At 63.6% G+C, this 12,359-nt stretch overlaps 2 protein-coding genes across 4 annotated transcripts; one reads left to right on the plus strand and one right to left on the minus strand.

Moving 5' to 3' along the window:
* Positions 1-1,517: 1,517 nt before the first annotated feature.
* TMEM151A (transmembrane protein 151A) lies at positions 1,518-6,090 on the minus strand. Of its 3 annotated transcripts, none has more exons than XM_016186255.2 (2): positions 5,863-6,090; positions 1,518-3,817 (listed from the first exon to the last, which is right to left on the minus strand). In XM_016186255.2, exons 1-2 carry the CDS (start codon positions 5,935-5,937, stop codon positions 2,486-2,488), a joined length of 1,407 nt encoding a protein of 468 aa, XP_016041741.2. In that variant the 5' UTR covers positions 5,938-6,090; the 3' UTR covers positions 1,518-2,485. The 3 variants fall into 3 exon arrangements, with proteins under 3 accessions (XP_016041741.2, XP_007518827.2, XP_060031970.1); XM_007518765.3 differs by having other exon boundaries at positions 1,518-3,820; XM_060175987.1 differs by lacking the exon at positions 5,863-6,090 and adding an exon at positions 4,634-4,947 and having other exon boundaries at positions 1,518-3,820.
* Positions 6,091-8,582: 2,492 nt separating this feature from the next.
* On the plus strand, positions 8,583-12,289 carry YIF1A (Yip1 interacting factor homolog A, membrane trafficking protein). Its single transcript, XM_007518628.3, has 8 exons — positions 8,583-8,796; positions 9,481-9,692; positions 9,846-9,950; positions 10,054-10,132; positions 11,206-11,263; positions 11,365-11,520; positions 11,912-12,005; positions 12,087-12,289. The coding sequence occupies exons 1-8, from the start codon at positions 8,766-8,768 to the stop codon at positions 12,231-12,233; spliced, it is 882 nt and encodes a 293-aa protein (XP_007518690.1). The 5' UTR covers positions 8,583-8,765; the 3' UTR covers positions 12,234-12,289.
* The last annotated feature ends 70 nt before the right edge of the window (positions 12,290-12,359 follow it).

The raw sequence follows: 12,359 nt of genomic DNA on the forward strand, positions 1-12,359 counted from the left end.
TCCAGTGTGCCATCTCTGGGCTGCTACTGAGAAAGAGAGACAGACAGACACCCAGGCAGGGGAAGAGAGCATAATGGTTATGCAAAGAGACTCTCATGCCTGAAGTTCCAAAGTCCCAGATTCAATCCCCTGCACCACCGTAAACCAGAGCTGAGAAGTGCTCTGGTAAAAAGTAAAAGAGAGAGAGAGAGAGAAAGACAGACCCCAAGCATAATACCACTCCATGGAATTGCCCTGGTACTGTCCTTGGTGCTCTCGTGTGGTGCCAGGAGTAAGCATCATTCATGGGCAGGGCCAGCACAATAGCTCAACCATCCGCTCACCTCCTGGGCAGCAGCACAGTGGCTTGGTCAGAGCTACCATGTCCAAGGGGGCTTTGCTGGGGAGCTGGGTCCTCCTCATCGTGTCCGCTCATCAGTCAGGAAACTTGGAGTGGAGGTCTCCAGCCTGCAGCCACAAGGCCTCTGGAGACCTAGCCCTAGAAGTTGCGTGACCATGCTTCTGATGCATGTGTCAGGTGACACGGCCAGGCAGATTCAAGGAGTAAAGAAACAGGGTCTGGGAGGTAGCATGGTGGCAGAGCACATGACCTGGGTTTTATCTCCAGCAAAACAGCTGAAGTAAGGAGATGGCCCAGCAACGGGTGCATACAGGCGCGCGCACACACACACACACACACACACACACACCAGGTTCTGAATCTGATCTTTGGCACTGCAATTTTTAAAAGGGGGACTAAGGAGATACCTCAGCATTAGAGCACAGGACTTGTAAACCCAAGGCTCCAAGTTCAATCCCTGGCATTGCATATGCCAGAGCAGGCCTGACACTCTCTCTCTCCTCTCTCTCTTTCCCTCTCATAAAAATAAACATTCTCCAGTTTGAGCCTGGCCCCCATCAGACTAGAAGGTCTGGTGCTGTGGTGTCTTTACATTTCTCTCTCTCTCTCTTTTTTTTTTTTTTTTCACCAGAGCACTGCTCAGCTCTGACTTATGCTGGTGCAGTGGATTGAATTTGGGACTTTGGAGCCTCAGGCATGAGAGTCTGTTTGTATAACCATTATGCTATCTACCCTTGCTCCATTTCTCTTTCTATCTGAAATGTCAGCCTAGAGTGGTGAAGCCCTAGCAACCACAAAAATGTACCATAAGCTAGAGCTAAGCAGTGCTCTGAGATATATATATATATATATATATATATATATATATATATGTACTTAAAAACCCACAAGCAATAAGCCCCTCCTGCCCTGGCCCTTCTCCCCAGCTGGAGGACCTGCCACCATCCCTTAGTCCTCAGCATAGTGACCCAGGCCCAGGCCACATCTGCTGCTAATGCCTCAGACAAAATCCAGAGAACCGAGGCTGGGCGAGGAGCTCCTCAGCTCGTTGCTTTCCTGGGAAACAGGGGCTGCAGCTGCCCCTCAGCACCCAGGTCTGTGCCCCTGCCCCCACCCACTCAGGTGGCCCCCGAGGAACAGCCTGGACTCACCACTCTGGAATGCACCCTAGGACACCTTCTGGTTCACACCATTTATTTTCTCCACCTCTCCTCAGCCTCCTCCCTCCCCCACCAGCCCCTGAGAGGGGGTGGAAGCCCCAGTTGGAAGGGAAGGGACTTCTCTCTCCTCTGTTGGCGAGGGATGGTATTCTCGGGGGCCTCCACAGCTGAGCCGGGGCATCGTCCAGGAGGCTGTGGTCAGGGCCCCTCGGATGCCCGGTGGTCCTGGGCCCTGTGTGCTATCAGGAAGGTGGAGTCAGGGAAGGAGGAGAGAGAGAGAGGGGTGTGTGTGCGCGTGGTCACAGGTGGACACGGACTGCAGGGGCAGCAGCAGAGACGGGGCCTGGGTTGAGGGGGGCTGTGGGAAGGAGCCCCAGGTTGAAGGGGAGCTGGGTTTGTGGGGACGGGTGCAGCAGGGGGGAGCTTGAGAGTGGAGGAGGGCAAGTCTGTGCTCCTAGTGGCAGGGCCCCGACAGAGGGTTGCTGCAGGTCTACTGGCTCTACAGTCTCACATCTCTCTCAAAGGCTGGGGGTGGCCCCAAACCACCAATTTGTGCTTCTGGGTGGCATGAGGGCACCCAAGGCAGCCTCAGCCATGCAGGGGTGAAGCCACAGACAGTCTCCTGCTGCAGCAACAGCTGTTCTCAGGACACCTCCGCTACCCCTCTCACCCCAGGCTTTTTAGAACCGCCGCCCCCTCGCCCAGCCTGAGGCACCCAAGCCAGGCCATCAGCCCCATGAAGGGGAGGGAATGGTTGGTGTGGTGGTGGGGAGAGCCAAGCTGGGGGTTACAGACCCGATCTCGGGGATCCCACACGCCCCCGGGAGACCCCCACATTTTCATGAGCCCCCCTAATCACTACATTCCTTCTGTTTGGACTCCACCCCCCACCCTGTCCCGTGCTGGCTGGTCTCTCTTCTTTGTTCTGGACTTGACTCTGGAATCAGACTCCTGGTGGGAGGGCGCAGCGGGGGCCTGGAGGGTGTCAACGCTCCGACTGCCCGTCCCCCCCGCAGCCACCGTCCCCGTGGACAATGAGCACCGGGAAGTAGAGCGCGTCCTCGTAGCACGGCGGGCTCTCTAGGGGCTCCGTGTCCTCCTCGCCGCGCCGCCCCAGGGGACCCCCGCTCAGGCTCCGGAAGACCCCGGTGGTGACCCGGCCGCTGGCCCCCAGGGACAGGCGGCTGCGGCTGAAGGGCAGGCGGGCGGCCGGCCGCGAGGGCGGCAGCGAGTTGCTGCTGAGCGAGCGACGGCAGCGCTGGCAGCCGCGGAGGTAGGTGCCCGTGCCGGCGCCCATGACCACTGCCTCGGAGTAGCTGGGCACCAGCTGGCGGTTGGAGCAGATGTGCCACTCGAGCTCCGTGAAGTCCACGGTGGCCACGCGCGACAGCGGCGGGGCGCTGGGCACAGCCCCGGGGGGCGGCGGCGAGACGGCCCCGAAGAGCTTCTCCACCTGGTAGTGCACGTGGGCCGTGCCCCGGGCGGCCACCACGCGCAGCGGCCACGACAGCGTGGCGGCCGACACGAGCCAGAAGACCCAGGCGCGCGCGTACCAGGGAGGCCGGCGCGGGTCGGCGAAGACCAGCAGCGAGTCGCGGAAGTCCACGTCCTTGAGCTGCATGCCCTCCCGCGCCTCCAGGTAGTCGTCCAGGCCCTCGTGGGCGCCGAAGAAGCGGGCGCGCTGCGTGAGGTAGGCGGCCTCGGCCTCCGCGCTGCCGAAGCTGAAGCGCTTGGAGAAGCGCAGCCGGGTGGCCGCGTGCTCCGCCAGCCCCACCAGCTCCTTGGACACGTCGCGGACGCCGTGCGCCGAGTAGTCGAACTCCCCGCGCGCCGTGCGGCTGTCGGCGCGCTCGTGGTACACCTGCGTGGTGGTGTAGGCGTCCCCGTTGCGGTAGCGGGTGATCTGGCGGGTGCGGCGCACGTAGTGGTAGCTGGTGGCCTTCCACCACACGCACGGCGGCGCCTGCTGGAGCCGGCGGATCAGCGCCAGCACCGTGTGCGCGTCGGTGCGCGGGGCCTGGCAGGAGCGCACGTGGCAGTGCCAGCACTCGGCCAGGTAGAGGAGGTACAGCAGCGACACGAAGGCCAGCGGGATGTACAGGTAGCCGTCAGAGCAGGGGCTGGCCGGGTAGGTGGGGGGCGGACCGCCGGCCCCCCGTGCCAGGGTGGCTTCGGGCCCCAGGACCAGCCTTGGCACCGTGGCCAGGCGGCACCAGGCCATGACGGCCCCGCAGGCGTGGATGAGCAGCGTGAGCAGCAGGCACTTCCAGTGCGATTCGTGGCACAGGGAGCTCCCCAGGGACTGCCTCAGCGGCCGCTGCTGAAGAAAGGGAGGGGCAGGGAGAGGGCAGTCAGGACAGCCGCTGCCTGGCCAGCTACCTCCGAGGCCCCCAGGGCAGGGTGGCAGGTGTCCACCCGCCACCATCTAGGAACCTTCCTAAGGGCCCCAGGGCAAGGTGTCAGGGAGAGAGGGGTTGGGTCAGGGTGGCCACACCCTGGCTAGGCACCTCCAAGGCTCCAAGGGCAGCAAGTGCCCACCCACCAGCCAGGCGCTCCCCCTAAGGCCCCCCAGAACAGGGTGCCACCACCTACCACCAGCCAGGCACCTCTGAGACCCCAGAACACGATGCCACTGCCCATCTGACAGAGAAACTGAGGCTGGTAGGGACTGAACCCTCCCCCACGCCAGTCTAACTAACTCACAGCAGATCCACAGGCGTCAAGCCCAGGACTGTGCCCCACACCTGCCCTCCACTGGGTGCTTGCTGTCACCTCTCAGTCCAGGGCACTTGGGACAAAGCGGCTCAGCACTGCTAAGAACAGAAAGCAGCCCCGACGGGCAGCCACGGAACAATCAGCACTGCTCCCTACTCTGCCTGGACTTGCTGTGTGGCCCTGCCACCCTGTCTGCACTCTCTCTGGGTCTCTTTGGTGGCCCAGCTGGAGACCAGGCTCTCTTTGATGGAGACCAGGCTGACAGGAGTCTGGGGGTGTGGAGCAGGAGCCCTGGAGCCCAGCACCAGGGCCAGATCCACTGCTCCTCAGGCGGGCCCCTTTGCCTCCCAGGGCCTCGGCTGCCTCATCTGGAAATGGGGTTGTGAGGACTCAACCAGAGCAGATGTGGGATCAGCACCTCCTGCTCCTCGGCTCCTCCCTGTGGCCTCTGGGCTCCATTAGGAAGGCAAGAGACTTGGGAGAGGCTTTTAAGTCTGTGAAAAAGAGGAAGCTGAGAACAAGGGAGGTGTGAGTCTGGGGGGAGCAGACAGAGCTGAGGCCTCCACTCCCTCCTGGCTGTGCCCAGTGTGTGTGGGGGGGGCACAGCTGTGGGTGCTGGGGCCACTCCCTGGCCCATAGGGCTCAGCTGCCCCTCCCTGGCAGGGCTGCCAGGCTGCCCCTCCCTCCTCCCAATGCCCATGGAGAGAGAAGGGGAGGGGAGGAAGGGTAAAGGGGGCGGAAGGAAGCAGTGTCTGAGGGGGTGGGGTGAGAGGCTATGAGGTGGTCCCCCTCCCAGCCCAGTCCCACCAGGCCCATCTCCAGGACCCTCACCACCCACCAGCGCCCTGCCCTGCAGGGTGGGAGCACACACTCAGTCACCCATGACCCACTCAGCCAGGACTCAGTGGACCCTCATCTGTGCCCAACACACAGCTAGGCCCCCTCCCCCCAAAAAAAAACAAACTATGAAAGGGAACCGAGGTCACGTGTGCAGCTCAGGTGCACAGCCCACCAGCCCACCCAGCCTAGACCCTAGCCCACAGAGACGCGGCCTCAGAAGCCCAGACCCGCAGCCCGCACCCACCACCACCTGCCACCCACACCCTCCACAGGGCACCCACGGCAGCCCGGCTCACGTGCACTCACGCGCCGCCCCAGCGCACCACACCTGACTACAGGCCCCGGTCCCGCCCCCCCATCCCTCCCACGGGGCCCGCAGCCCCCTTGCAGGTGCAGGCCGAGGAGGGGTGCACCTAGGTGGGGGTCCCCAGGCAGCAGGGTGCACCCTCGGGCCGCCTCCCTTCCTGTCTCCCCGCCTCCCTCAGCTCCCTCACCGGGGCTCCAGCCACCGCGGCTGCTGCATTGCAGGCGCCGCCCGCCCGGACACCCCGTGAGCCGGGATGGGGACCCGACCCCAGGGACTGGGGGCTGCGCTGCGGAACGGGGGCGCACGGGGGTGGACGCTGACGTCACCGGGGAGCGAGGCAGCCAGAGGGGGCGACCGGGGCCCGGTGGCCTCCCACACCCCTTCCCCGCCGCCCCACCCCGACCCCCCCCACCCCGACCCCGATGACGTCATCGTCCGCAGGCCCACCCCCCCCCCCAGGTCCCGGCCTCGCCCCCGCCCCGACCCGCACCGCTGGGTACCTCCTCTCGCAGCGGCTCCCCGTCCGGGATGAGCGCGGGCACCTCCCCACCGTCGCCGTCGCCGCCCTCGGGCATGGTGTCCAGGCTGCTGGGGCGGCCCCGGCCCGGGCCCCGGGCATGATAGGGGGGCGCGGAGGCTGGCGCGGCCCCGGGGGGCGTCCGCTCGGCTCGGCGGCCGCGGAGGGAGTGCGCTCGGCTGCTGCCCGAGCTCGGCGGTGGCGGCGGTGGCTGCGGGGTGCCCGGCGCCCCGCCCTCCGCTGACCCCGCCCCCGCGGCACCGGCGCCGCCAGCAGCGCCTGGCACGGCTGGGGCTCCCCCGCCCCGGGGCTCCAGGCTGGGCACAGCGGCGGGGGGCGCTGGCGACCTTGGGCGAGTCCTTGCCTGGGGGGGGGGCACGGGGCTCCCCTGGCCGGGACCCTGGCGGAGCAAGCCCAGGCCGCAGGCCGCCCACCCAGACGCCTCTCTCGGAGAAAAGGGGGTGCTTATCGCCCAGAAAGGGGCAGGGGCGCTGGTCCCTTTAGAGTAGGCAAACTGGGGGCTCAGACACCCCTCACCGTGCATGACCTTGGATAAGACTTTTCACCCCAGCCTCAACTTACCCACCCGAGAAGTGGGCATGGAAAGGCCCTGCAGTCCAAGTGACTCCTTTCCCAAGGCCCCACAGGGCACTCACTTCCCAGGTGCCCTGTACCTTGTGCTCCCTGGTCCTTCAGGGTGTCTCAGACTTTCACTGATGCTCCCCCCACCCCAGCGTCACAGCCAGCGGATGGGGCTTTGAAAGCTGTCGTGCCAGATGGAATTTTTTTTTTTTTGCCTCCAGGGTTATTGCTGGGGCTCGGTGCCTGCACTAGGAATCCACTGCTCCTGGAGGCTATTTTTCCCATTTTGTTGCCCTTGTTGTGCTTGTTGTAGTTGTTATTGTTGTCATAGCTGTTGTTGTTGGATAGGACAAAGAGAAATGGAGAGAGGAGGGGAAGACAGAGAGGAGAGAAAGACAGGCACCTGCAGACCTTCTCCACTGCTTGCGAAGCGACCTCTTGCAGGTGGGGAGCTGGGGGCTCCAACCGGGATCCTTAGGCGGGCCCCTGTGCTTTGCGCCATGTGCACTTAGCCAGATGGATTTTTTTTTGGGGGGGAGGTGATGGCGTGGGAGACGAAGGGCAGCTCAAAGACCATTTGGTTCAGCGCCCTAACTCATTTAGAGGTGAGGTAGCTGAAATGGGAAAAGCAAGGAAATGGTTTTGCCCATTTACTTGTTATATCCAGAAAATATTTATGTATTACTGAAGAAGAGAATGAGAGAGAGCCAGAGCCTTCCTCTGGCACATGTGATTCCAGGGCTTGAACTCAGGGCTTTATGCTGGGGAGTCCAAGGCTTTACCACCACATGATTACAGATATTTGCTAGGTGTTTTTGTTTTTTATTTTTATTTGTTTGTTCATTTTACCGAAGCACTGCACAGTTCTGGCTTATGCTGGTGCAGGGGATTGAACCTGGGACTTGAGAGCCGCAGGCATGGAAGTATCTTTGCAGAACCATTATGCTATGTACTCCAGCCCTATTTTGATTTTTTTTTTTTTATAAGAACTGCACTTGGTGCTGTGAGGATGAGGGGAGCAGTGGAGGGCGCACACGGTCCCTCCTCCTGACACAGATGTCCTTGGACCTGGCCTCTGGACTTCACTCCAGGTGAAGGCCTGTGTCCCCTAGTCTCCCTGACAGACAAGAAAACTCGGATTCCACAAGTGGATATGGGGAAGGGGCGCGTGTAGGGAGCATCCGAGGTGGAGGGAAATCCTGGGCAAAGGCCCTGCGGCTGGACCACGTGGCTTGTCTGGAGAGCAGAAAGGTCACCTCGTGTAACTGCACGCTGCCGACTCCTCAGACGCAGAACACCCGATCTGGCTCTCTGGGGAACGCGGACTGAAAGTCTGTGGGCCCCGAGACCCTGCAGACCGTCTGCAGCGGGGTGGGGAGCGCAGGGCGATCCCGGGATGAGCGGGGCGTGGGGGGGGGGGTTCCGCGGGGTCAGCAGTGACTCAGGCATTTCACCCGCACCTTCCACCCCCAGAGGGGCTGGTCCCCTGGAGAGCCGACGGAGCTGGTGCAAGGTGCAGCCCCAACCATGTCACCCAATCTCTGGGGCGTCAGTGTTTTGTGTGCGGCGGGCGCGTGCGGCGGCCGGCCCCCAGAGGGATGGCGGCAGGGCGTTTCAGCACCGGGGGGGCGGACAGCACCTGGCGGAGGAGGGGCGGGAGGCGGGGTCGCATCTCGGCCGCGGTCACCGCCCGCCCCGCCTCCTAGCGACCGCTCCCGGGCAGCCCGGCTCCGTGCCAGGACTGGGGGCAGCGCGGCGGACGGGGCAAAAAAAACGCGCATCCAGAGGAGGGGCGTCCCGGCGCCCCGGCCTCTTCCGGAGGACACCCCGCGCGGGAGGATCGTCCCCGGGATCAGGCCGCCGCCCTCCGCGCCCGGGTCTCGGCCCGGTGTAGTCGTGGCAGCGCGAGCGTCGAGTGCGTGACTGCGCAGGCGCGGAAGTGCCCGCAGCCCTCTGTTGGCTGCACGGCCGAGCACTGGAAACCCCACCCTCCAATCCGAGAGCGCCTCGCATGGCTCCGCCTCTCCCCCCGTCCGGAAGTCGGCTGTCGGCGAATCCGCTTCAGTCGGGGCGCGGATTCAGCCAATTATAAAGAGGGCAGGGGCGGGCCCGAGCCTCCGAGGAGCCAATCGCAGGCGGCGCAGGGTGACGCTTCGACATGGCGGCTGCGGTCGGGCGGTCGGGGGACGTGTCGGGCTGCTGGGTGTCCTCGGTCGGTGGCCCGTGAGCGGAGCGGCTGCCTCATTAGTATTCGCACCCGGGAGGCGGCGCACGGGCCCTCGGGGGACAGCGAGCGAGGCGGCCATGGCTTATCACTCGGGCTACGGAGCCCATGGTGCGTGGGGCGCGGGCGGGCGGGACACGGCCCGGCCGGCGGAGGAGGGTCGGCGGCCCGCTCACCCCGAGGGACGGGGGGCCGAGTCTGCCACCCAGAGCGGCGGGGGCCCCTCGGCTCTCCGCTCCTTGCCGTTTGTCAGCGCGGCCTGGACTCTGCCCCCTCGGCGCAGTCCACACGAGGCGCTGACGGCACAGCTGGGGCTCCCTCTTCGGCCTCCTTTCTCTGTCACAGCCGTGCCAGGGTCCCTGACCACTGCCCAGGGCCACAGGGTGCCCAGCCGTCTCTTTTCCCATCCTTGTTCACTCGCGGACGTCCTTCCCAGTCAACTTCAGCACCTACCGAGCTTCCCACCCGCTGTCCAAGGCCCAGATCTGAGATCTCGTGTTTGGGCCTCCCAGGTGGCCAGCCACTTCCGGACACTGCTTCAGGGCCCCCTTTGTGGGCAAGCACTTCCAGACAACTGCCTCAGTTCTTTTTCAGACATCTAACACTTCCCCCAAAGGACCCCTCGTCAGAGCTGCTTCTGGTGCAGCTGCTGACCTCTGCCAGCCAGAGTTTGCTTCCCTGCTCATTGGGGCTCCCAGGACCCACACAGGGCTGCCATCCCCAGGAAGGGGCTGTGCTCAGGCTCCGATCTGGTCCTTCCATCATTTATTTAATCGGATACCTGCAAACCCACAGGCTCCAAGCACAGGGCCCGGGCAGCTCCAGAGCCCCCACCCCTCTTCGATGACACAAGTGGTGGATACCCCAGCCAGCCGGGGGGCTACCCAGCCCCAGGAGCCGAGGTGGCCTTCAATGTCAACCACTTGCTTGGGGACCCGATGGCCAACGTGGCCATGGCCTATGGCAGCTCCATCGCATCCCACGGGAAGGACATGGTGCACAAGGAGGTGTGGCTCACCCCCAGGGAGAGGGCGGCAGGATTTCTGGCCAGGGCTGGGTCATCAGGGAACCCCACAGCATCCTCACCACCAGCCTCTGAGGAGGAGCAGCTGGGGTGCAGGGCGCCCACAGCCTTCTCTCCCCCTCCCCCCCCCCCCCAGCTGCATCGCTTTGTGTCTGTGAACAAACTCAAGTACTTTTTCGCTGTGGATACAGCCTATGTAGCCAAGAAGCTGGGGCTGCTGGTCTTTCCCTACACGCACCAGGTGAGCTGGTGAGCAGGTGAGCTGGCGGGGTCCTCTGCCTTCCTCCTGCCCCTAGACCTCAACCCCCTCTCTCGTGTCTTTCTCTCCTGCCCCGGACTGTCAGAACTGGGAAGTGCAGTACAGTCGTGATGTGCCTCTGCCCCCACGGCAAGACCTCAACGCCCCCGACCTCTATATCCCCAGTGAGTCTCCGGACCTGGCTAGGCATCAGTGAGAAGACCGAGGCCCGTGTGTGATTCAGTGTCTGAGCTCGGTGCATTCTGTGTGGTGGTTCCTGAAGGCGGGACATGTGTGGGGCAGGGTGACCAGTAGAGCTCCCACACTCTATCCCCACAGACTCCCTTTGCTGTCTTCCTAACTCTGGACTTGACCACGTCCTTTTGCAGTCCGGGGCCCCATTTCTGGTTGAGGGACTTCAGGCTGGCTCCTCTCACCCTTCTACAGAGTGGGAATCACACCAGCCCCATCTCTCTCAAAGAGTGTCGAGATTGTGTGTGTGTGTGTGTGTGTGTGTGTGTGTGTGTACATGTGTACACACGGGGGGGGGGCACAACAGAGCACCTGGCCCATAGGATGCACGTGGGAAATGCTGTCCTCAATGCTTGTCCCCAGGGGCCTGCACCTGCACCTTTCCTCTTGGGGATGTGATTACTCTTCTCTGGGCTTTCACGCCTGCCCACTCACTATGGCCAATCTTCTGCACTGGGCTGTGGGATTCCTCCCCCTGGGCAAGGTGGAGCTCGTGGTGGACACCCTAGAGGATGGGTGGGCATGCCAGGGCAGTCAGCCACCCAGCCACGCCAGGTGGGATACCATTCTAGCCTTCATTCTTTTGACCTCAGAGCCACTGAGTCAGGTGGAAGTCAAGGTTCAGAGAGACTTGAGTCTGAGGCTACACCGCTTAGGGGTGATGGGGCTGGCTCCCTGGCCCCCAGACACTGTGCCCTCCTGTGGGCACATCCTTCCCTTGTGTTTCTTGGGGAAACAGGCAAGGGTGGTGAGCTCATGGGCTGTGTGTCCCAACATGGGGACAGGAGGAAGAATTCCAGAGAGAGGGTCAGGGGGCACACACCTGGGGACAGGGCTGAGGAGTGAAAGGCATTTCAGGCTGAACCTGACAGGCTGGGCTATGCAGGAAAGTCGGGGCTCAGAACCTAGAGGACATTCGTGGCTGTGAATGTGTACGTGTGGGTGGGGGGTGCAGGGACTTTGGGCAAGGAAGCTGGGCCAATGGCATCTCTCTGGCTCTCGGCAGCAATGGCCTTCATCACCTATGTTCTGCTGGCCGGGATGGCTCTGGGCATTCAGAAAAGGTCAGTGCTGCCGCCCGCACCCCCACACCTTCCCCCTTCCTTGGGAACTGGTGCACCCCCCAAGGCGGCTGCTTCCCAACACACACCCCCCATGGCCGCAGGTTCTCCCCCGAGGTGCTGGGCCTGTGTGCCAGCACGGCACTGGTGTGGATCGTGATGGAGGTGCTGGCCCTGCTCCTGGGCATCTACCTGGCCACCGTGCGCAGCGACCTGAGCACCTTCCACCTGCTGGCCTACAGTGGCTACAAATATGTGGGGTGAGCCTCAGGCCTCCAGCTCGGCTGTCAGCGGGACTTTCCATTGTCCACCGCTGCTCGTGACCTGTGCTGACTCCCTGCTGGGACGAGGACCCCCCATGTCACCCAGGAGCATGGGAGGGCCTTGAGCTGGCGTGGTGACAGGGTCCCAGGGTGGGTTCCAGGGTCGAGTCCTGTGCCGTGTCTGCTCTTCTGACCAGGCCCCCCACTCAGCTCTGGGGCAGGGGACAGGCTGGAGCGCGGGACTTGGCATGTGAGTCCCGGCACTGCGGCGGTGCCGTCTCTGTCTCCCTGAGCCTCCAGGGGCCCCATGTGGTCAGGTGGAGGGAAAAGGGGGGGTTCTGGGCGGGGCCCCAGGAGGGTTGCCAGCACTCTGCCCCTCTGTCCCCAGGATGATCCTCAGTGTGCTCACGGGGCTGGTGTTTGGCAGTGACGGCTACTACGTGGCGCTGGCCTGGACCTCCTCTGCACTCATGTACTTCATCGTGAGTCTGGGCCCGCTCCTCAACTGGCGAGGGCTGCCTGCCTCACCTTCCTGCCCAGCCTCAGCTCTGCTCTCTCCCCAGGTGCGCTCTCTGAGGACAGCAGCCCTGGGCCCCGACAACATGGGGGGCCCGGCCCCTCGGCAGCAGCTCCACCTCTACCTGACTCTGGGGGCGGCGGCCTTCCAGCCCCTCATCATTTACTGGCTGACTTTCCACCTGGTGCGGTGACCCCTGGCCCCACAGGCACCAAGCGTTTCCATACATTGAAGATCTGGTTTCCCCGACCTCGTCTGACCCTTGTTTCTGGGGCCCCAGGGGGAGATGCTGGCCCTTGGGGGGGGGGCTGTGCCTAGT

This window comes from Erinaceus europaeus, chromosome 17 (assembly GCF_950295315.1).
Source record: "Erinaceus europaeus chromosome 17, mEriEur2.1, whole genome shotgun sequence".
Lineage (NCBI taxonomy): Eukaryota > Metazoa > Chordata > Mammalia > Eulipotyphla > Erinaceidae > Erinaceus > Erinaceus europaeus.